Source organism: Rhinoderma darwinii, chromosome 5 (assembly GCF_050947455.1).
Source record: "Rhinoderma darwinii isolate aRhiDar2 chromosome 5, aRhiDar2.hap1, whole genome shotgun sequence".
In the NCBI taxonomy this organism is placed as follows: Eukaryota; Metazoa; Chordata; class Amphibia; order Anura; family Rhinodermatidae; genus Rhinoderma; species Rhinoderma darwinii.
Genome location: NC_134691.1, coordinates 332,463,146 through 332,488,802, shown reverse-complemented (window position 1 = coordinate 332,488,802; position 25,657 = coordinate 332,463,146). Strand labels below are relative to the sequence as shown.

At 41.9% G+C, this 25,657-nt stretch overlaps 1 protein-coding gene across 3 annotated transcripts in view; it reads left to right on the top strand.

The window, feature by feature from the left end:
• The window catches only part of DYNC1I1 (dynein cytoplasmic 1 intermediate chain 1), a 322,553-nt gene that overhangs the window by 206,004 nt on the left and 90,892 nt on the right, over window positions 1-25,657 (top strand). For all 3 annotated transcript variants that reach the window (XM_075827746.1, XM_075827745.1, XM_075827744.1), the window contains 4 exons: window positions 5,794-5,940; window positions 8,379-8,492; window positions 11,902-12,035; window positions 13,109-13,253. In XM_075827746.1, coding sequence (XP_075683861.1) covers window positions 5,794-5,940; window positions 8,379-8,492; window positions 11,902-12,035; window positions 13,109-13,253 — 540 coding nt within the window. The remainder of the gene's footprint in view (window positions 1-5,793; window positions 5,941-8,378; window positions 8,493-11,901; window positions 12,036-13,108; window positions 13,254-25,657) is intronic.

Below are 25,657 nucleotides of genomic sequence, written 5' to 3'. Positions count from 1 at the left end.
ACACGGCGAGGAGACAGAAGGGAGACATTAGGCACAAGCAGGGCTCAGTACTTTTCCAATAAAATAAATGTAATTTGTGGCCACGTATCAAGAGCTCGCTGGTTTGAAGTCATAAGTGGAACAATCCAGCTCCTGGCGTTTGAACAGCCGTGCGGCTGCGCCTGATGCTGCGACTTTCATGTGGTTTGTGGGGCATATCTAGAAAGCCACAGCATTTCTGAAGACCAGAAACCAGAGGTCCACATCGCTTCCTTTCTTCTTAAATAAATACTTCTTGGTTAACCAGTTCATGTCTGGATGATTTCCTTTACTCTTAGGAGTAGCTGGAAGCTCCTGGACAAAATTCGAGGGCATTATTTGCATAAAACGGGTCTTAGAATAGGCCATCAATGTTTGACCCCTAGGACCACTGCTGATCAGCACTTGGCACTCTCAGGAATGGGACAAGCTGCAGTACCAGCTAGAGCTGCCCATACGAACTAGTCACTCTGCCTGCGTAAACAATGAAGGGGACACCAGCACTGCAGTCCCTTCATTTGGGTGTTCGGCGGGGGTCCCAGTGGTCTCGTTACACAGTCTTCTTTGATGACGATTTGTTGTGGCTTGTACAGGGTGTTACGCAGCGGAAACGCTGTAAAAACTATCTACATGGGCACTGTGGCTCTATATGGGCACCATCTACATGGGCACTGTGGCACTATTTGGGCACTGTCACTTCATATGTGGGCACTGGTCGTATGTGGGCACTGGCACCATCTATGTGGGCACTATCTACAGTGGGCACTGTGGCACTATCTACAGGGCATTGTGGCACTATGGGGCATTATGCTGTATGGGGGCATCTGTGTGGGCATTATACTTTATGGAGGCAGCTATGGGGGCATTATACTGTATAGGGGAAGCTATAGGGCATTATACATTATGGGACATCTGTGGAGCATTATGCTGTATGGGGGGCACCTATGGGGCATTATACTGTATGGGGGAAATCTGTGTGGGCATTATATTGTATCGGGGCATCTGTGTTGGCTTTATACTGTATGGGTGCATCTATGGAGGCATTATACTGTATGGTGGCATTATACTGTGTGGGGGTTCTATGGGAGCATGATACTGTGTGGGCTGAACGTGTGTGTATGGGCTTGGATTCGTCGGGGGTTATAGGGGTGGCTTAAAAGAACAAAAATTGCTACATGTGCCCCATCGGTCGTCCCTCTGCGATACTTGAAAGTTGGTGTGTTGATAGGGGTATGCTCTGGCGGCACACACGGTCATGGGCAAGAACCCATAGGGCTTCCACCCATCATATGTCGCCTCGTGTTTATTAATACACCATGTATATGATGTAACAGCTGATAGGCATTAGTTCTATCCATGTATTGCTATATAGCAGGGGGTCAGTCCTGTGTAAGTCCTGTCTATCTTCATTGACGGCACTTGAGTGGATTCACTATGCGCTCCTGTAATTTATTCATGATTTCTAGGTCTATAATAAGCTGCCAAAGGTCAATTCATACTGTCCCGATAGAGAGGATACCACCATTGAAGCTAGATTAGACTTACATGGGTCTGCTGGAATTAGACCTGGGAGTCTCTGCGAGGATACGGTTCTATTAAGACCACATGATGACGGGACTGGGTTATAAATGTTTTCATTGTGTTCTGTGAGGGTTGCCATGCCTGAGAGCATAACACACCGATGTAAGGCAGACTGTGGTCATCCTGCATTAGAGGCTTCTTAGCGGGGATCTTCTAAAACACGTCTTAACTTACGACTCAAGTGGCTTAGACGACGTCTGCAGAATGAAATACATGCTGAACAAGGAAAATATACATCTCACGGATGCTCCATAAAAGCAGGCAAATGCTAAAGTACAGCACATGTATGTTACACCTCCCGGGGAACGGGACCTTCTCAGTCCATGGATTGTAAAAGTACCGGAGACAGAAACCGGAGAATGCTATGTAACTCTTTCATTGTGCTCTGTTGTGTAACTATGGGTCCCATACTAAATTGTGTCCTCCCCCTGTTATTGTGCCCCATATACTGCCCCAGACTGTATAGCTCCCCAATACTGCCCAGACTGTATAGTGCTCCACATACTGCCTCAGGTTATTTAGTGCCTCACTTATTTACCCAGACGGGTATATTGTTCCACATACCGCCCCAGACTGGTACAGTGCTCCATATACTACCCCAGACTGGTATGGTGTTTCACATACTTCCCCAGACTGGTATAGTGCTCCACGTACTGCCCGAGACTGCTATAGCGCTTTACATACTGCCGCAGACTGGTATGGTGCTTCACATACTGCTCCAGACTGGTATAGTGCTCCACATACCACCCCAGACTAGTACAGTGCTCCATATACTACCCCAGACTGGTATAGCGCTTCACATACTGCCCCAGACTGGTATAATGCTGCACATACTGCCCCAGAGTGCTATAGTACTTCACATACTGCCCCAGACTGGTATAGTGCTCCACATATTGCCCCAGACTGGTATAGTGCTCCACATACTACCCCAGACTGGATAGTGCTCCACATACTGCCCCAGACTGGTATAGTGCTCCACATACTACCCCAGACTGGATAGTGCTCCACATACTGCCCCAGACTGGATAGTGCTCCACATACTACCCCAGACTGGATAGTGCTCCACATACTGCCCCAGACTGGATAGTGCTCCACATACTGCCCCAGACTGGTATAGTGCTCATCATACTGCCCCAGGCTGTAATAAAGCCCACATACTGCCCCAGGCTGTTATAATGCCACTGCACTGTGCCCCTGAAAATAATAAGTCTTAATAATAGCACTACATTTTTTACGCTCTCTGTAACTAAAGGTGACAGAAAATGTGCAGACTCCTTGTCTTTACCTGTACATTACGTAAACACAAATAGTATAGCCTTCCTGTTTGTTTCTGTAAATGATGTAGGCACAGATAATACTGTCTCTTTGTCTCACCTTGTAAATTATTTAGTTACATATAGCAGTGCCTCCCCTACTTTCCCTGTAAATGATGTAGACACAGATAGTACTGCCCCTGCCTCCTTGTGTCTTCCGGTAAATTATGTGAGTACAGATAGTACTGTCTCCTTGTGTTCTCCTGTATCTGATGTACATACAGATAGTACTGCCTTCCTGTCTCTTCCTGTATCTGATGTACGTACAGATAGTACTGCTTCCCTCTTTCTTCTTATTAATAATGTAGGCGCAGATAATACGGTCTACCTGTTTCTTCCTGTAAATAATGTGGCATATATAGTACAGTCTCGCTGTCTCTCCCTGTAAATGATGTGGGCACAGATAGTACTGCCTCCCTGTCTCTCTCTGTAAATGATGTAGGTACAGATAATACTGCCTCCTCATCTCTCTCTGTAAATTATGTAGGTACAGGTAGTACTGCCTCTCCGTCTCTCTCTGTAAATGATGTAGGTACAGATAGCACTGCCTCTCCGTCTCTCTCTGTAAATGATGTAGGTACAGATAGTACTTCCTGCCTATCTCTACATGTAAATAATGGTACAGATAATACTGACTCCCTCTCTCTCTGTAAATGATGTAGGTACAGATAGTACTGCCTCCCCGTCTCTCTTTGTAAATGATGTAGGTACAGATAGTACTGCCTGCCCATCTCTCTCTGTAAATGATGTTGGCACATTTAGTACTTCCTCCCTGTCTTTCCCTGTATATGATGTAAACAATAGCATTTGTATTTTACCTGATGAAAAGGCCGGTCCGGCCTCGAAACACGTAGTAAATAAAACAATATCTGATATTACATTTGCTTGTTTTAAATCCTCACTACTCAAGAAGGGTTTTACTAGTTAGCAGCGCCAGGGAAAATCTGTTTTTCCTCAAACTTCTCAAACTACTGTATATGATGTAAACACAGATAGTACTGAATCCCTGTCTCTCCCTGTATAAGATGTAGTCACATATAGTACTGTCTCCCCGTCTCTCTATATAAATGATGTAGGCAAATTTAGTACTTCCTTCCTGTCTTTCCCTGTATAAGGTATAGACAGAGATAGTTCTGCCTTCTTGTCTCTAACTGTATAAAATGTAGACACAGATAATACTGTCTCCCTGTCTCTTTCTGTAAATGATGTAGGCACAAATAGTACTGCCTCCCGGTCTCTTTCTGTAAATGTTGTAGCCACAGATAGTACTGCCTGCCTGTGAATTAGAAGTGTGATTGGTGGGCATCCAACAGTTGGGACCTCCATAGATCCTGAGAAGGACATCACTAGAGGTCTCTGCTTTATGTACTTAGTTTGATTCAGCCAAGTCACTCTATATCGGAGCTGTGGAAACCAAGAACCCCTAGTTTTCATGACCTGCCTAGGTAGAGTCGTGTGTTAACCTTAGACCATACTATCCCCCCCACCCCCACTTAGTAAAGACACATGACACCGAGGTTGGATGTGAAATGGCCACAGCAGCCGTTTATTAATTTCACAGTTTTATGAAAACAATTTAAATCCGAAACATTCGGATAACTAGTTAGGAATCCACCAGAGAATTCCTCCTAATAATTCACATGACCCAACATGGGTCAGAATCATAAATAACAATTAAACGTTAACATTAACCCGAGCAGAGGAAGTCCTTGAAGCCCCTTCAGATGTTCCTTATTAAGAACACACCGAATTAGCCATCTGCAAACCACCAATTACCTCCAGCCGTAAACCAGCTCGGAAGCACCGTTCACCTCTGCAGATGGCTCCAACCACTAGAAGTCCACTTCAAGGGGATAACACCCGATGAAGCCCTCAAGTGATATACCGACCACTAGAAGTCCACTTCAAAGGGATAACACCCGATGAAGCCTTCAAGTGATATACCTTCTACCAGAAGACCACTTCAAAGGGATAACACCCGATGAAGTCTTCAACCATGTACCTTTTTTGGGGGACGCATACCCCCGATGCGACCCCCCCACCATTTTGTACTGACTGGCCTCAAGGACTCCCCCCGCCAGCTGCCATGACAACAGAACCTACTCCGGAAAAAAGAAAAACATGTTAAATAAGCACACAAATAAAACACAACGCTCATAGACGGACGTACATAAGACCTAAGGAGTAACAAACCAAGGGTGGGAGGGTGGGAGCTTACTTGCTTCTTATGTTACTCCTCCCGCTGCTTCCGGCTCAATGCCGAGAAACAGCGGGAAGCGCAGTAACGGCCCCCCGTCCCCCTTAACTCCTCCCCGTCCCTCCTTCAGCTCCTACCAACTCTCCCTCACCTAATTAACCCTTTCCCTACCAGGACGGTCATGTCGGCCTCCCTTCACCCTGCTGCGTCCAGCCTCTTCTGGATCTGTGTGGGCCATAGAGCCCCCTGATTAACAGGCCATAAAAGTCAAATATGTCCAGTGGCTGCAAAAATCTTTTAAAGAAGTATCTCTGGGAAATGTTCCTAGAAATGTTTGTATAGGAAACCAATGAATCAGGTAACTCCAAAACCTGAATGTGGGATCACAGTCTAACCCAGCACCCCATGTTGGGCAGGTGTTCACTAGATACTCACACCTTACCTCCCCTTGCCTTGAGCATAGTAATACTGTGAATTCTAGATTTACCATTTACACTTTCTCCTAATCTAGGGTTTTGTATTGCACCTGTTTTATATTGCACCTGTGTAATCTCTCACTATGTAGCATTTTGGTTTATCTGCGTCCTGCTGGGAAGTGGTGTGTGTACCTGCCCTTAAGAGTAAGTATAGCCTAGAGTTTTAGTTTTAGACCAAACCTAAAGCCTGTTCCCTGTTGTTTTGCAGTCATCGGTGATGTCGGTCTGCTTTGCTCGCTTCCATCCAAACCTGGTGATTGGTGGGACGTACTCTGGACAGATAGTACTGTGGGATAACCGCAGCCACAGGAGGACTCCAGTTCAGAGGACGCCGCTTTCTGCTGCAGCGCACACTGTAAGTCCTTATATATACTGAACAGTGAACACCCCAGGTCTATATATCTATCACCCCATATATCACACAACAGAACAGCTACGGTATACACTGAAAGGGGTCTAGCAAAGTGTTCCCACATACAGATGTACATTATTATGCATCATTGCATCGTCATCTTATAGTCCTGTTTTTTTTTATATGGATGGATATTACCCATGTGCCTCCATAGACAAAGCTAGTGTATGCAGGCAAAGGTAAGGGGTTGAGTCCAGCGATAAAGAAGATAAAATGGAAACTAGTTCCAAGTTTACTGAAATTTCAATTAAAAAGGTCCAATAGGTTGGAGTCCTGGTGTGCAGACAGGAGTATGTAACGGTCCAGTCTTGGGGCCTACGCGTTTCAGACGTTAAGCACGTCCTTAATCATGGCTGTTTTAGCTACCGACCCCTGCAGCTCCCTCCCTACAGATACACCTCTGTTAATACAACTGGTAGTCTCAGCACAGTGGGGGAGATTGAACTATATGAGCAGGGGATGCAACCATTTTTAGCCTCTAAATGTAAACCATACATGTTACTATTCACTGACAGCAAGCAGAGATCTCACAACTGTTGAGGAATCCAAACACAAATTACGGTAACCTTCTATTCTAAATGATTACCCGCTGTTAAAAGGGGTATCTAGATCTCGCAATGTTATGGCATATCTCTAGGATATGCCATAACATTCTGATTGGTGGGATCTGACCTCTGGGACCCCCGTCAATCCCAAGAACAAGGAAACTGTGGTCCCTTAAACTTTTTCCCTGCACAACAGCATTCCCAGCCACCCGCTATGCTGGGAACTGCAACACAGCTCCATTTAAAGAGGGCATGTCAGCGCTGGCATATCTGTTTTAGTAAATACTTGTATTTGAACTCTGTGTTGTCCCGTTCCTCGGTTATTCCTCCTAGAAATTTTATGAATAAATTGACAACTGGGAATTACCAGTTAGGGGTGTGTCCCTACACAGACTGACACAGTCCAATCAGTGCTAACAGAGTGAGACTGTGTAGGGACACGCCCCCTTGAGAATAATAACACACAGTTGTCAACTTGTATATAAATTTCCAGGAGGAGTAACAGAGGAATGGTACAACACAGAGTGCTAAGAAAAGATGTTCTAGAATAGTTATCTTATGGGAAATACAAATGTTTAGTAAAAATAGATATCCAGAAAGCTGAAAGGTCCTTTTTAAATGAAGCACTTCCCTGCACAGCGGGAGGCTGGGAGTGCCACTTTGCAGGGAAAATCTGTTAAGGAGCAGAGGTGCTTAACAAGCACTGCCGCCTCTTCATTCTGAGGTTCGAAGGGGGTGTCAGCACTACAACCCCCCAGTAAGTTATGGCATATCCTAGGCCATTATTTACTATGACCGAAAATCCTCTTTGTGTTTTTCTCATTTCAAATTCCAATAGTCCGGCATATTGGATAATCCGGCACCTTGGCCATCGAGAAGAAACGGATTATCAGAATTTTACTATATATTAAACAGTAATAGAACTTTTCATCATATAATAAGCCATCTTTAGTGGCATAAAACTGTACAATCCCTTTTTGGCATAGATTTCACTCTGTGGTGTGTAGCAAGGTAGAGGCCCGTGCCGGGCCCCTTTCCCCTCTGTCCTTTTCCCGATTAGACTACTCTCCACCACCCCCGATCGGACAATAAAATAAATCATAGAGTGCTGCGTCACATATAATGCCCTGGCGCTGCTCGCGCTATCAGTACCTTGTATGTGCCGCGGCCTGCTGTAAGAGCAGAAGGGGATCGGGGGGGGGGGTAGAAGCTGAGAGGAGGTGAAAAAGTATGGGGCTTGGCCGTAGTCACGTTGTCACACCCTAATACCGCGCTTGTTATTAAATGTGTTGCATCTGAAGCGCCAGTCTTAATAAATCTCCTCCAATGGGTTGATTTTAAAAACGCATGTTTCGTTTTGCATATTTCACATGAGCGTTTTTGTTTTTTTTACATCCGTATTTAAGCAACATTACAAAAACAGCCCAAAAATTGTCAATCTGGAACAATTACGGATGGAAAACCGACAATTCTTAACAAAAAAAGGAACAAAAACTGAACAAATTGTAAAAAATAAGGATCCGTATTGCGCATCTGCATTTGATTCGTATTTTCACACGCAAGTGAAGGAACCCTTAGTGTATATATGAATTTTTTTCCCTGAAAAATGGCCCTCTTATAAGGCGATTACATCGATTTCACTGCGATATATATACACCCTTATCGACTTAACGACCTAAATAAATCTGAGTATTTTATCTCTAGCAAATGACCCTTATTTCAGGATATAAAAAAGTTTCTACCTCTATTTCTATACATCACATCGCATTCATTCAATTACTACCCAAACCCCTGCGAATGATAATGGCGATCATAGGGTTGTGCTTGTCTTTCCAGCATCCTATCTACTGTGTGAATTTGGTGGGGACGCAGAACGCGCACAACCTTATTACGGTTTCCACGGACGGTAAATTGTGCTCCTGGAGCTTGGATATGCTCTCATCTCCACAGGTGGGTGTTTATTTTACTCCATGAGAACCACTCTGCCTAATGCATTAATGGACACGGTCTGCAAGCGCCAGAAACAAATGGATATAAGTGGAAAAGTTCAACTTTATGCTAAGAGGAAAAACTTATGTTTGTGCACGACTCCGCAAAATAGTCATTATAGAAACACACAAAAACCGCTGTGAAATAAGATATTGCGGGAATATATCTCCTTCAGCTGTAGATCTGACCAAAATTTCGGAAATTAGGACTTTTTGGGCCATTTCAGTAGTGGTGTACGGAAAGATAGGAAGGGGGGGGGGGATCCCTACATCTTGACCAAAGTCTAAAAGTTATGGCCTCTAATGTCACAGTGGGTCCCAAAGGCACTTACACCACCTTAGGCTTGACATGTACTGTATAGAGAATTTTTACCCACCATGGGCCACCCATGCCCAGTGGGCCCTGGTCTCTGCCCTGGTTTGCCTTGTCACCTGTTCTGACTAATGGTGTTCCACTAATGTCTGTTTTATGGAACCCCCTTTAGTAAGCAGCGGTGCAGAGATGGCGCCTGGTGGCAGGTGTGTAGTCACACAGGGCATATCATATGTGACTACTAAGGGGGCGTCACCAACCCTCCCTGCCTAGGTACCCGAGCTTGCACCCCCATTTCCACGCTTTGTGACTAAAGCAACGAAAAGACCACTGCACAAGATGCCGCTATATTCTCTAGTTTATTGATTGGAAAGTGTTATTTGGGCACTATAAGGCAATGTTATTTGAGCACTATATGGTTATACTTGGGCATCATATGGTAAGCCATAAGGTGGGGCATCAATAGAAATTGCCACACAGGGCACAAACCAATCTAAAGCCGGCCCTGCCTGGTGGCACCCTAGTGCTTAGGTATGACCACCAGGGGATGACTTTTGTATTTTCTCAAATACGTGATCATGTGACATCCACCGTAATGACCTTGTACTTCCCTTTGAACAAATTCTTAAAATTCTAAATATTTTCTCCAGCTCTTCATGAGTTACTTTTTCATTGTTCCTGTTTCTAAGACTACCCCTATCCAATCTTTATTAGCTAGAGCTGCTCTCCCTGTCACGGACACATCTTGTCAATCCATTCCAGGATAGCCTACCCCAAATTTTCCCTGTGATAGTAGATCACTGCCAAGGGATTTAGAAGCGGTTGACCAGCAGCGATCAGCCATTCACCAGGCCAGCTTTATTGTAAAATCGGGTACCCCAACGTCCCCCAGGTCCCACTCACAGGAGACTGAGATATGGGGAGCTGTTTGCTATGACATGGAGTTGGTTAATGGCTGTTTTCTCTAATGAAATTGTGGCTCTGTAGTGTTAACTCCATACAGTATCCCAAAAGTACTACAATATATTGGCACACAATACTGCCATTCTATGCCCAAATAAAGCTGCCATTCCATGCCCAAATAATATGATCATACATTGCCTAAATAGTGAAGGAATTTATGGTAAAGTTTCTGGTGGTCTAGAGCAGTGTATGTGTTATTAATAAAGTCCCTGGTGGTATAGGACAGTGTAGGTGTTATTAGTAAGTGCCCGGTGGTATAGGACAATGTAGGTGTTATTAGTAATGTCTCTGATGGTCTGGGGCAGTGTAGGTGCAATAACTAAAGTCCCTGGTGGTCTAGAACAGTGTAAGTGTTATTAGTAAAATCCCTGGTGGTCTAGGGCAGTGTAAGTGTTATTAGTAAAATCCTCCCTGGTGGTCTAGGGCAGTGTAGGTGTTATTAGTAAAGTCCTGGTGGTCTAGAGCAGTGTAGGTGTTATTAGTAAAGTCCTGGTAGTCTGGGGCAGTGTAGGTGTTATTAGTAAAGTCCTCGTGGTCTAGGGCAGTGTAGGTGTTATTAGTAAAGTCTTCGTGGTCTAGGGCAGTGTACGTGTTATTAGTAAAGTCCTAGTGGTCTAGGGCAGTGTAGGTGTTATTAGTAAAGTCCTGGTGGTCTAGAGCAGTGTAGGTGTTATTAGTAAAGTCCTGGTAGTCTGGGGCAGTGTAGGTGTTATTAGTAAAGTACCTGGGGGTATAGGGCAGTGTAGGTGTTATTAGTAAAGTTCCTGGCGGTCTATGGCAGTGTAGGTGTTATTAGTAAAGTTCCTGGTGGTCTAGGGCAGTCTAGATGTTATTAGTAAAGTACCTGGTGGTCTAGGGCAGTGTAGGTGTTATTAGTAAAGTTCCTGGCGGTCTATGGCAGTCTAGATGTTATTAGTAAAGTACCTGGTGGTCTAGGGCAGTGTAGGTGTTATTAGTAAAGTCCTCGTGGTCTAGGGCAGTCTAGATGTTATTAGTAAAGTACCTGGTGGTCTAGGGCAGTGTAGGTGTTATTAGTAAAGTCCTCGTGGTCTAGGGCAGTGTAGGTGTTATTAGTAAAGTCCTCGTGGTCTAGGGCAGTGTAGGTGTTATTAGTAAAGTCTTCGTGGTCTAGGGCAGTGTACGTGTTATTAGTAAAGTCCTAGTGGTCTAGGGCAGTGTAGGTGTTATTAGTAAAGTCCTGGTGGTCTAGAGCAGTGTAGGTGTTATTAGTAAAGTCCTGGTAGTCTGGGGCAGTGTAGGTGTTATTAGTAAAGTACCTGGGGGTATAGGGCAGTGTAGGTGTTATTAGTAAAGTTCCTGGCGGTCTATGGCAGTGTAGGTGTTATTAGTAAAGTTCCTGGTGGTCTAGGGCAGTCTAGATGTTATTAGTAAAGTACCTGGTGGTCTAGGGCAGTGTAGGTGTTATTAGTAAAGTCCTCGTGGTCTAGGGCAGTGTAGGTGTTATTAGTAAAGTCCTCGTGGTCTAGGGCAGTGTAGGTGTTATTAGTAAAGTCCTCGTGGTCTAGGGCAGTGTAGGTGTTATTAGTAAATTTCCTGGTGGTCTATGGCAGTGTAGGTGTTATTAGTAAAGTTCCTGGTGGTCTAGGGCAGTCTAGATGTTATTAGTAAAGTACCTGGTGGGCTAGGGCAGTGTAGGTGTTATTAGTAAAGTTCCTGGTGGTCTAGGGCAGTCTAGATGTTATTAGTAAAGTACCTGGTGGTCTAGGGCAGTGTAGGTGTTATTAGTAAAGTCCCTGGTGGTATAGGGCAATGTAGATGTTATTAGTTAAGTGAAAGTTTGCATGCACCACTTTCCAGGCAGTCTAAACTGGCCTCTGCCAATTCCTAAAGCTGTCCCTGCTTCCTGGACCACTGTGAGTGTGACATGAGGTGAGTTGGATGTTGGGCTTAACTTAAGTCACCCCGTAATTTTCCGTTTTTGAGTGGTGCTAAACTTTGGATTCAATTATTATGATTATTGTCATTACTATAGTTGTTCGTCATGCAATTGATAATCTGTATAATAATCTAGCAGGTACAATGCTGCACACGCTCAGCACATTGTGATCTTTTATTTTTAATATTTTTTTTATAGGAAAGTATGGAACTGGTCTACAATAAATCCAAATCCGTAGCAGTTACAGGGATGGCATTCCCTACAGGAGATGTTAACAATTTTGTAGTAGGGAGTGAGGAGGGGACGATTTACACAGCGTGTCGCCATGGAAGGTAAAGTCGTATCTTCACTTATCAGCGCACTATACATGCACTAGAGTAGCACTATACATACACCTAACATATATTAGATCAGCACTATGCATACACTATACATATATTAGATCAGCACTATACATACACTATACATATATTAGATCAGCACTATACATACACTATACATATATTAGATCAGCACTATACATACACTATACATATACTATACATATATTAGATCAGCACTATACATACACTATACACTATACTATACATATATTAGATCAGCACTATACATACACTATACATACACTATACATATATTAGATCAGCACTATACATACACTATACATACACTATACATATATTAGATCAGCACTATACATACACTATACATATATTAGATCAGCACTATACATACACTATAGATACACTCAATCAGCACCATACGCACACTCTACATACACTTGATAGGTCTTTATTTATTATGTATTATCTATTCATATATAATAAAAAAATATTGTCAAATTCCAGTTTTCCCACTGGCCTCTAGTGCAGACACCTGTTTTATGAAGCTCACTTGTAAGGGACAGATAAACAGAGTCATTTTGGTATCATTAGAGAGTGGGCAAGTTAATGACATTTCTATTGTGCTGCTGGAGGCCTAGATGAGGCAGGATAGTAACAATATACACTATACAGCAATGCCAGGCACAGCCACTACCAAATGTACGGAGCTGTGCCTGGTAAGCAAAGAAGAGGCCGTACTGCGCGCTGGAGAACTGTGGCCCCTTCATTCAGCTGATCGGTGGGGGTTATGGGAGTCGGACTCCCACTGATCTAATATTAATTACCTATCTGAGGTATAGGTCATCAATATCAAAGTCCCAGTTAACCCCTTTAAGTTGACAACAGATTGACTCCCATGGGCTCCAGTGTACCCTGCCACATTATGCACAATTGTTAACTCTATATTTCATGTCCTACAAGAAGGGTCCTTACTTATTCTACCTACTGATTCCTCGGTATGAAGTTTTTGTATCTACTCCATATTGTGTAGGTAGTAATTGAACTTTGCAATGTGTGTGCAGCAAAGCCGGCATCAGTGAAGTTTTTGAGGGCCACCAGGGCCCCATCACAGGAATCAACTGCCACAGTGCTGTGGGAGCCATCGACTTCTCCCATCTGTTCCTGACATCATCCTTCGACTGGACGGTCAAGCTGTGGACAACTAAGGTGAGCGCTGCAACCAATCCCCCATAATTATACTTTCTCCAAGTTCTTTTTATCTTTTCCATATATTCCAAAAAGTCACATTTTTTTATTTTCGTGACACCCAAGTTCTTGATCTCCATGCTGGATTCCAGCCAACATATGTGTGAAAATAATAAAGTTCGGACTGTATCATATTTTTATTAAAAGTTACTTTTTACCAGTCCCCATTAATACGGAACATGTGTCAGAGCAATGAAAATACAGAATAGGTAATGAGAATAATTCACTACTGCAGATCACATTACGTACATATGGCAATGTGATACCATTGACTAAGCTCTACACGAAGATGACATCTAGTGATCCAAGAACTATGTATTCACAAATGTACAATATGTAAAATGTGGAAACACTAAACTTCTATGAAAGGTTACGTCCCTCTGTCCACGCAAGTGGCTTCCATTAAGTCTGCAAGGGATTTTACATTACAACTTGGTACCTGCAAATGTCAGCTTATGGGAATTCCTGACCTCCTGCGGAGGAATATAGTTTAGTTTTTTTGGAATGGAGACTTGAGAATGTATAGCCTTCAACTTTAGAGGTGTAACTAGAATTCATTTGGTGGTACTTTTTGACAGTAATGTAGTATTGCTAACAGTAGTATAAAACTATTTGATGAGCAATCAAAGGGACGGATAACAGTGTCCTACATAGACCGTCTACACGAAGGAGAACCTATATATTAGATCAAAAACCCACCACCACAAAAAGGAACAACATTCCTGCATCTGAGTTGACCCCTTCAGACTATAAGTCCCTTATCAGCTACTAAGACTATAGATTCACCTACAGCATATGGTCAAATGTATGTGGACTCCCTTCAGCCACACCCATTGTAAACAAGTGCGTAACACACAGCTATGTAATCTCCGTAGACAAACATTGCTCAAAGTATTGGTCCTACTGAAGAGCTCAGTGACTGTATACGTGGAACTGTCATAGGATACCACGTTTGGTAAAAATTTTGATCTGCTAGATTTGCCCTGGTCACCTGTAAGTGTTATTATTATCTGCTAGATCTTCCCCGGTCGCCTGTAAGTCTTATTTTTATCTGCCAAAACTGTCCAGTCACATGTAAACATTATTATTATCTTCTAGGTTTGCCCTTGTCAACTGTGTTATTATTATCTGCTAGATCTTCCCGGTCCCCTGTAAGTGTTATTATTATCTGCTAGATCTGTCCCAGTCACCTGTATTATTATTATCTGCTAGGTTTGCGCCGGTCAACCGTAAGTGCTATTATCTGCTAGATCTGCCCTGGTCAACTGTAAGTGCTATTATCTACTAGATCTGCCCCGGTCACCTGTAAGTGTTGTTATTAATATTACCTTGTAGATCTGCCCCGGTTACCTGTAAGTGTTATTAATATCTGCTAGATCTGCCCCGGTTACCTGTAAGTGTAATTATTATCTGCTAGATCTGCCCTGGTCACCTGTTAGTGTTACTATTATCTGCACAATATTTTCCCCCGGTCACCTGTAAGTGTTATTATTGGGGGGTTGGGAGTCCTCCTTAATTTTCAAGTGCAACCCTTATTTATTAGAAGCTCTACAGTATGTTCACAATCTTTGTATTAGGTTTTCATTGTGCTTTGTTAAAAATATGGCAATACCTTAAATTTATCATTATACTGTATATGACATAACAATTTGAAAGGAAATTACCTTCTTAGTCAATTTCCTGGTTCCCTCGCTCACTAAAATGACACAGTCCATAATACTTTCCTGAAACTTAAAATACAGATCTAATTTCCGTGTCGTTACTTTGGGCCGATTTCCATTCAGTTTTTCAGTTTACTTCATGAATTTGCCAGATTTGTTGTATTTCACTTTATGTTTATTCTGCTCTTGGTTGTATTACAATATCTTCCATCATTAAAGTTCTGATTATTATATACCGGTTACATGACTGTAGTTGATTAAATCAATGAGTGATAGTATACCAATGGGTCACTCAGGGGCAGGGGCAAACTGGCCCACCAGAGTACAAGAGGATCCTCCGTTGTCACAGTCTTTGACACAATAACGGGCCCCAGAGATCCAGTAGAAGACAATCACATTTGCAGCTGACTTTGCGCCCAATTACCTATTGATGATAAGTCCTATATGTGCAATAAAAGTGGATGTACATAAGATCTTTATAGGTGGAGGTTGGGCCCCCAGAATCATTTCCTCTTGTGGGCTCAGGAAACCCCAGTCCAACACTTCACAGTAGTATATCTAGAGGGGGCTAGCATGGAACGTGCCCGGGTGCTTGGTACCAGGAGGGTGGAAACAAGTCACTATTTTCTTCATCTGGGGCATACATTGGTCAAAATATGAACCTTCCAATATTTTTGGGTAATGAAGTGCTCAAGTATTGTATTGTTTATGGTAAAAAGCTGTTCCATGTAATGTCCCCTCAAAGCACATGGGGCACTCCCTCGGTCTGAAGAAGAAAAGATTCAATCTCCAAAGGTGAAAAGGCTTTTTTACTGTAAAAGCAGTGAAGCCGTGTAATAGCCAGCCGCCTCTAGTCACCACTTGGGATTAGGAAGGAAACTTTATCTTTAGGGCAGATTGGGGTTTTTACCTTCCTCTGGATCAATATGTGGAAACTAATTTCTAAGATTTACCCCTTTCCCTTCATGTCATCCACACCTGATCCTGATAGAATTTGTTAGGCATATGTATTTTTTCAATCATGGATCAATGACCCTTTTCCAGTGTCTACTACAGATAATTTATAATATGACGTCGTACAAGAAAGGCATCCATGTTTCTTTTCAAGTTATAACAATATCCTGAGGCAGAGTGTTCCTAAGTCTTACTGCTCTTACTGTAAAGAACCCCTTCCATGCTGATGGTGAAACCTTCTTTCCTCTAGATGTAGTGGACTGTGGATGCCCCGTTGTTAGGCCTCATGCACACAGCCGAATTACAGATTTGTGTGGATCCATGATATAATTGGTCCATACTGTACCTCTACGTGCTTCCAATTTTACACGGAGGTGCACAGAGGGTTTTTTTTTCACGGATTCCTTAAGAATCTGTAAGAAAAAAGTGGTGCCATTGCTTATAAGAGTGTATGGGGTGCATAACAGAGGCACCATACGTGAGCCCATGAGGTGCCTAAGTGTCCGTAATTTGGATCCATACCTGAACCTGTATAGTTACAGATCATGAGACAGATGTTTGCAATAACCATTGATATATTTGTACATAGTTATTAGGTCACCTCTAAACCGTCATTTTTACTTTGCCTTGGCAGCAGCTGCCTGGTACTGGTAGCCAATATCCCAAGTCGATTTCAGAGTCAGTTAATATGTAACCACACATTTTTTTTATTGCCCCAACAATGCTTTCTGATTGGATCGTGAACCAATATCATTGTATGTATGAACGCTTTTACTGTAATGGAGCAGATTTCCTAGTAGAAGTATATTAGGATACAGCTATGAAAGCAATTTCCTAATATTTTTTGAAAAAGGTAACTCCAAGGTAAAGCCGCGCTAAGATTTTATTCATGAAACAAATCACTCTCTTCATCCCATTAATCCTATTTAATCTGTCTCACATTCATTCGTTTCTAAATCGCAGTCACAGGTACACAATACTCATTGTCCTCGGCAGACACATGTTCTAAGCTGCTGAAAGAATTTAATAGCAGTTTCAGCTTCTCGTCGACTGTTTCTGAGGAAATATATAAATTTACGCTTCAATATTTATCCAGAAAAGGTAATTACAGTACCGCCTAACAACCCTACTTGATTTGTATAGAAACACAAAGCAAAAAGGAAGCTGATAATTCATCAGTGGCACAAGTTGAAATACTCATAGAATTTATTTATTTTTTTGTTGTATTTTGGTGTATTTATTTATTTTTTTATTAAAGGGTGATTTATGCATTTTTTTTTTTTTTGCTTTAGTTATAGCAAATAATTGCTTTAGCATGGGCAGCACGCTCCCCGTTTCTGCACTGTATAATGGTATGGCCCATAGATGTGTCTTCTACCCAGTTTCTATGGGCCAACCATGAACAAAACATCAGAAGCAGGTCAAGTGATATGGGTGGGGGTGCTGCATGACACAACACCACGTTTTGTCCATATTTAGCCTATAGATACTGGAAAGCAAGGCACATCTATGAGCTATACCATTATGCAATGCAGAGACAGGGGTGTACTGCCCATATGAATGCAGGTTTTAAAGCATCATTTTTCATAAAAGTTACAAAAAAAATTCCAATATCTCATACTCTAGTTCTTCTCAATGAATTAGAATATCAGCAAAAAGTTAATTTATTCCAGTAATTCAATTCAAAAAGTGAAACTCACATATTCTATTGATTCATTACACACAGAGGGATCTATTTCCAGCATTTTTTTCTTTTAATATTAATGATTATTGGAACAGTTACTGAAAACCCAAAATTTAGTAGCTCAGAAAATTAGAATATTATATAAGCACAATTTCAAAAATGATTTTTAATACCGAAATGTCGTCCTACTGAAAAGTCTGTCCAGTATCTGCCCTCAATACTTGGTCAGGGCTCCTTTTGCAGGAATTACTGCATCAACGCGGCGTGGCATGGAGGCGATCAGCCTGTGGCACTGCTGAGGTGTTATCAATGTGGCGTGGCATGGTGGCGATCAGCCTGGGGCACTGCTGAGGTGTTATCAATGCGGCGTGGCATGGAGACGATCAGCCTGTGGCACTGCTGAGGTGTTATCAATGCGGCGTGGCATGGAGACGATCAGCCTGTGGCACTGCTAAGGTGTTATCAATGCGGCGTGTCATGGAGACGATCAGCCTGCGGCACTGCTGAGGTGTTATTAATGCGGCGTGGCATGGAGGCGATCAGCCTGTGGCACTGCTGAGGTGTTATCAATGTGGCGTGGCATGGAGGTGATCAGCCTGTGGCACTGCTGAGGTGTTATTAATGCGGCGTGGCATGGAGGCGATCAGCCTGTGGCACTGCTGAGGTGTTATCAATGTGGCGTGGCATGGAGGCGATCAGCCTGTGGCACTGCTGAGGTGTTATCAATGCGGTGTGGTATGGAGGCGATCAGCCTGTGGCACTGCTAACTTATAACTGGGCTATGTTGTCACTTTATGTATATATATATATATATATATATATATAAACACAACAAAAAGTTGAACAGCACATTCCAACTAAATGATACAAAATGTATGCAGGTGCAAGAACACCTGTGACTGCAGAAATACAGCAGACAAAAAATGGCGACAGCACCCTGCAACACTAATGCCACCTAAACCACTAAATATAAATAAATATGCACTAAAGCTAAATCTACTTACAAATAGGGAGGTTCTTAGTGCACATTTTGATCAAAAAGTGTTAGCCCACCTGCCACGACAAGGCGACCTCTGTAAGGTGGGAACCTACGCTGCACATACACCCAGAACTGGGACTAAGCCTACATATATACCTGGGGATGGTAGGATCCAGCATTGAACTGATTAAAATCACCCAGGGCAGAATGGGAGGAGTGCAAGAACAACAAGTGGAGGCAGTCACTAACCCCACATATATGGATCACATAAACACAACAAAAAGTTGAACAGCACATTCCAACTAAATGATACAAAATGTATGCAGGTGCAAGAACACCTGTGACTGCAGAAATACAGCAGACAAAAAATGGCGACAGCACCCTGCGACACTAATGCCACCTAAACCACTAAATATAAATACATATGCACTAAAGCTAAATCTACTTACAAATAGGGAGGTTCTTAGTGCACATTTTGATCAAAAAGTGTTAGCCCACCTGCCACGACAAGGCGACCTCTGTAAGGTGGGAACCTACGCTGCACATACACCCAGAACTGGGACTAAGCCTACATATATACCTGGGGATGGTAGGATCCAGCATTGAACTGATTAAAATCACCCAGGGCAGAATGGGAGGAGTGCAAGAACAACAAGTGGAGGCAGTCACTAACCCCACATATATGGATCACATAAACACAACAAAAAGTTGAACAGCACATTCCAACTAAATGATACAAAACACTTTTTGATCAAAATGTGCACTAAGAACCTCCCTATTTGTAAGTAGATTTAGCTTTAGTGCATATTTATTTATATTTAGTGGTTTAGGTGGCATTAGTGTTGCAGGGTGCTGTCGCCATTTTTTGTCTGCTGTATTTCTGCAGTCACAGGTGTTCTTGCACCTGCATACATTTTGTATCATTTAGTTGGAATGTGCTGTTCAACTTTTTGTTGTGTTTATGTGATCCATATATGTGGGGTTAGTGACTGCCTCCACTTGTTGTTCTTGCACTCCTCCCATTCTGCCCTGGGTGATTTTAATCAGTTCAATGCTGGATCCTACCATCCCCAGGTATATATGTAGGCTTAGTCCCAGTTCTGGGTGTATGTGCAGCGTAGGTTCCCACCTTACAGAGGTCGCCTTGTCGTGGCAGGTGGGCTAACACTTTTTGATCAAAATGTGCACTAAGAACCTCCCTATTTGTAAGTAGATTTAGCTTTAGTGCATATTTATTTATATTTAGTGGTTTAGGTGGCATTAGTGTTGCAGGGTGCTGTCGCCATTTTTTGTCTGCTGTATTTCTGCAGTCACAGGTGTTCTTGCACCTGCATACATTTTGTATCATTTAGTTGGAATGTGCTGTTCAACTTTTTGTTGTGTTTATGTGATCCATATATGTGGGGTTAGTGACTGCCTCCACTTGTTGTTCTTGCACTCCTGCCATTCTGCCCTGGGTGATTTTAATCAGTTCAATGCTGGATCCTACCATCCCCAGGTATATATGTAGGCTTAGTCCCAGTTCTGGGTGTATGTGCAGCGTAGGTTCCCACCTTACAGAGGTCGCCTTGTCGTGGCAGGTGGGCTAACACTTTTTGATCAAAATGTGCACTAAGAACCTCCCTATTTGTAAGTAGATTTAGCTTTAGTGCATATTTATTTATATTTAGTGGTTTAGGTGGCATTAGTGTTGCAGGGTGCTGTCGCCATTTTTTGTCTGCTGTATATATATATATATATATATATATATATATATATATATATATATATATATATATATATATATTTTGCAAATAGGGACTTCCCTCAGTGTGCCCGATCAGCCATTCTCCTTGCCCCCTCAGTAGCACATCAGGGCCATGTAGTAATTACACCCACTAGTTCAACTTTTACAGAATTTCTTACAGGTAACTAAATCAAAAGAGAATCTGACAGGACGACATCTTCCCTAAAGACAATGTTATTAACGTGTCATTCCCATCTCATAAAGTGAGGGCGCACCGCCGGAGGTCGGACCCCCCACAGATTCTAAGAATTAGGTGGCTTGTGAGGCTGGTTTAGGGCCGTGGGTACTTCACTGTTTTTCCCTCCTGGCCAGCAGCCGTACAGGGAACTACAGCATGGCCTCGTTCAAGTATCCATTAGTACATGTTACATATATATGTTTTATTGATGGTGAGATTTTTTTTATATATATAATTCCTTTAATCCGGCATTTATATGACACCACAGGAGCTGGATTGTCAAACATTCCGGATTTGGATAGGAAAAAAGTTATAAAATTAAAGTATATGATATTAAATTCTAAGATCGTCTAGAATCCAACGCCCATATTTTTTATTTTTTTTAAACGTTTTATTGAACATTTACAAAAGCAAAGTATGACATTGCCCATACCTTGAAAAAAGTACATAATCATACATAAAGTAACAGTTGCAGTTTGTCAAAAAGCTACAATTAATCCGTACAATATTCCCAAGTGCAAACCTCATAATAAAAACTGTAAACAGTTAATACAACAACTTTGGCAGACCTTTTACATTGAGTTCGATAATCCTATACCTTATCACATCTTATAAATCTAAGCTACACATCTCCAGCTAACTTCTTGGCATTGCGACCTTCAGCTTGCCTAAAGTCCCTTTAAGATCTTCTGTAAGATCCACCTCCCATCTTATCACAGACTCTGGCTGCTGTGTTGTCGTATCCCCCATGTTTTACACTGCAGCTCTGCTTCTTTAGATTGTCTGCTATGTATAAGCACCAGCTCTGCAGGAAGTCATCAACACTAGTTTGACTTTCTCTGGACATCTTAAAGATGTTTTGATCTAAAGGGGCAAGTTCAGGTTAGTATTCTACTAAACAGTAGAGCCCAGGTTGTCTCTTGTCCAATTAGGTCCCAGTTGCCCCACTTCCTTGCCCATAATAATATTTATCTAGTTGTAGTAGAAGAGATTTATACTAAGTCACAGCTATTACAAGACACGTGGAGTACAGTCATGCCTCACACCTCATCACGCCTCATTACATCCCAGACATTACTACAGTAACAACGCATCCTGGGACCTCATGCTGAACATCACTGCCTGAAACATTTCTTCATCACCTTCCTATGTAAACTGTGTACACTGCAGGATTATACTGGACCGGACTGTTTAATAACAGCGCACTCATTATATAAAATGATTGACGGAAACTGAATTATCACATGATGAAGGGCGGAAGGTTCTAAATATCTGCAAACGTGATAGTAGTTGTAGTAATTTATCATGCAGCAACTCGAAAATGAACATTATTTTACCCATTCAGATCTATATGTCAGAATTATAGTAGTTATATTCTTGTACATAAGGGGCAGTATTATAGTGGTTATATTCTTGTATCTAGGAGCAGTATTATAGTAGTTATAGACTTGTATATAGGGGGCAGTATTATAGTAGTTATATTCTTGTATATAGGGGTAGTATTATAGTAGTTATATTCTTGTATATAGGGGGCAGTATTATAGTAGTTATATTCTTGTATATAGGGGGCAGTATTATATTAGTTATATTCTTGTATATAGGAGCAGTATTATAGTAGTTATATTCTTGTATATAGGAGCAGTATTATAGTAGTTATATTCTTGTATATAGGAGCAGTATTATAGTAGTTATATTCTTGTACATAGGGGCAGTATAATAGTAGTTATATTCTTGTATATAGAGGGCAGTATTATAGTAGTTATATTCTTGTACATAGGGGGCAGTATTATAGTAGTTATATTCTTGTATATAGGGGGCAGTATTATAGTAGTTATATTCTTGTATATAGGGGCAGTATTAGGGCATGGCCCCACGTGGCGGTTTTCCTCCGCAGCTGTCCGCATCAATGCCGCACAGAATCTGCTTTGCAGATTCTGCGGCGGATCTGCCCAAAATGTGCAGTAAATTGATGCGGACTAGCTGCTGCGTACTGCGGTAAAAGTGCTTCCCTTCTCTCTATCAGTGCAGGATAGAGAGAAGGGACAGCACTTTCCCTAGTGAAAGTAAAAGAATTTCATACTTACCGGCCGTTGTCTTGGTGACGCGTCCCTCTTTCGGCATCCAGCCCGACCTCCCTGGATGACGCGGCAGTCCATGTGACCGCTGCAGCCTGTGATTGGCTGCAGCCGTCACTTAGACTGAAACGTCATCCTGGGAAGCCGGACTGGAGACAGAAGCAGGGAGTTCTCGGTAAGTATGAACTTCTATTTTTTTTACAGGTTGCTGTATATTGGGATCGGTAGTCACTGTCCAGGGTGCAGAAACAGTTACTGCCGATCGCTTAACTCTTTCAGCACCCTGGACAGTGACTATTTACTGACGTCTCCTAGCAACGCTCCCGTAATTCCGGGAGCCCCATTGACTTCCTCAGTCTGGCTGTAGACCTAGAAATACATAGGTCCAGCCAAAATGAAGAAATGTCATGTCAAAAAAGCAAGACGCATCCGCAGCACACATAACATGTGCATGACATCTGCGGACTTCATTGCGGAATTTAGAATCTCCATTGAAGTCAATGGAGAACTTCCGCAATGAGTCCGCAACCAGTCCGCCACTGGTCCGCAACATCCATTGTATGCTGCGGACACCAAATTCCGCACCGCAGCCTATGCTCCGCAGCGGAATTTTCAGCCTCGTCTAAACGAAGCCTACTAAAAAGAAGTGGAAGGCAATGGAGAAACGGGTCCGCTGCGGATTAACGCTGCGGAGTGTCCGCAGCGGAATTCAAGAGCAATTCTGCCACGTTGGGCTTTGCCCTTTTAGTAGTTATATTCTTGTATATAGCAGTAGTATTATAGTAGTTATATACTTGTATATAGGGGGCAGTATAATAGTAGTTATATTCTTGTATATAGGAGCAGTATTATAGTAGTTATATTCTTGTATATAGGAGGCAGTATTATAGTAGTTATATTCTTGTACATAGGGGCAGTATAAGGCTATGTTCACACGGGGTATTTTGCAGAGTTTTTTGACGCGGAAACCGCGTTGCAAAACTCGGCAAAAACGGCCCGAGAACGCCTCCCATTGATTTCAATGGGAGGCGTCGGCGTCTTTTTCCCGCGAGCAGTAAAACTGCCTCGCGGGAAAAAGAAGCGACATGCCCTATCTTCGGGCACTTCCGCCTCTGACCTCCCATTGACTTCAATGGGAGGCAAGAGAAAGCGTATTTCTCGCTGTTTTATGCCCGCGGCGCTCAATGGCCGCGGGCGAAAAACGGCGCGATAATTGCCGCGAAAATCGGCGTGCAGGGAGAGGAATATCTGCCTCAAAGTTCCAAACTGAATTTTGAGGCAGATATTCCTCCCCCAAAATACTCCGTGTGAACATAGCCTTATAGTAGTTATATTTTTGTATATAGGAGCAGTATTATAGTGGTTATATTCTTGTATATAGGAGGCAGTATTATAGTAGTTATATTCTTGTATATAGGAGCAGTATTATAGTAGTTATATTCTTGTATATAGGGGGCAGTATTATAGTAGTTATATTCTTGTATATAGGAGCAGTATTATAGTAGTTATATTCTTGTATATAGGAGCAGTATTATTGTAGTTATATGCTTGTATATAGGGGGCAATAGTAGTTATATTCTTGTATATAGGGGGCAGTATTATAGTAGTTATATTCTTGTATATAGGAGCAGTATTATAGTAGTTATATTCTTGTATATAGGGGGCAGTATTATAGTAGTTATATTCTTGTATATAGGAGCAGTATTATAGTAGTTATATTCTTGTATATAGGGGGCAGTATTATAGTAGTTATATTCTTATATATAGGGGCAGTATTATAGTAGTTATATTCTTGTATATAAGAGCAGTATTATAGTAGTTATATTCCTGTACATAGGAGCAGTATTATAGTAGTTATATTCTTGTATATAGGGGCAGTATTATAGTAGTTATATACTTGTATATAGGAGCAGTATTATAGTAGTTATATTCTTGTATATAGGAGCAGTATTATTGTAGTTATATGCTTGTATATAGGGGGCAGTATTATAGTAGTTATATTCTTGTATATAGGAGCAGTATTATAGTGGTTATATTCTTGTATATAGGAGCAGTATTATAGTAGTTATATTCTTGTATATAGGAGCAGTATTATAGTAGTTATATTCTTGTATATAGGAGCAGTATTATAGTAGTTATATTCTTGTATATAGGGGGCAGTATTATAGTAGTTATATTCTTGTATATAGGGGCAGTATTATAGTAGTTATATTCTTGTATATAAGAGCAGTATTATAGTAGTTATATTCCTGTACATAGGAGCAGTATTATAGTAGTTATATTCTTGTATATAGGGGCAGTATTATAGTAGTTATATTCTTGTATATAGGGGCAGTATTATAGTAGTTATATACTTGTATATAGGAGCAGTATTATAGTAGTTATATTCTTGTATATAGGAGCAGTATTATAGTAGTTATATTCTTGTATATAGGAGGCAGTATTATAGTAGTTATATTCTTGTACATAGGGGCAGTATAAGGCTATGTTCACACGGGGTATTTTGCAGAGTTTTTTGACGCGGAAACCGCGTTGCAAAACTCGGCAAAAACGGCCCGAGAACGCCTCCCATTGATTTCAATGGGAGGCGTCGGCGTCTTTTTCCCGCGAGCAGTAAAACTGCCTCGCGGGAAAAAGAAGCGACATGCCCTATCTTCGGGCACTTCCGCCTCTGACCTCCCATTGACTTCAATGGGAGGCAAGAGAAAGCGTATTTCTCGCTGTTTTATGCCCGCGGCGCTCAATGGCCGCGGGCGAAAAACGGCGCGATAATTGCCGCGAAAATCGGCGTGCAGGGAGAGGAATATCTGCCTCAAAGTTCCAAACGGAATTTTGAGGCAGATATTCCTCCCCCAAAATACTCCGTGTGAACATAGCCTTATAGTAGTTATATTTTTGTATATAGGAGCAGTATTATAGTGGTTATATTCTTGTATATAGGAGGCAGTATTATAGTAGTTATATTCTTGTATATAGGAGCAGTATTATAGTAGTTATATTCTTGTATATAGGGGGCAGTATTATAGTAGTTATATTCTTGTATATAGG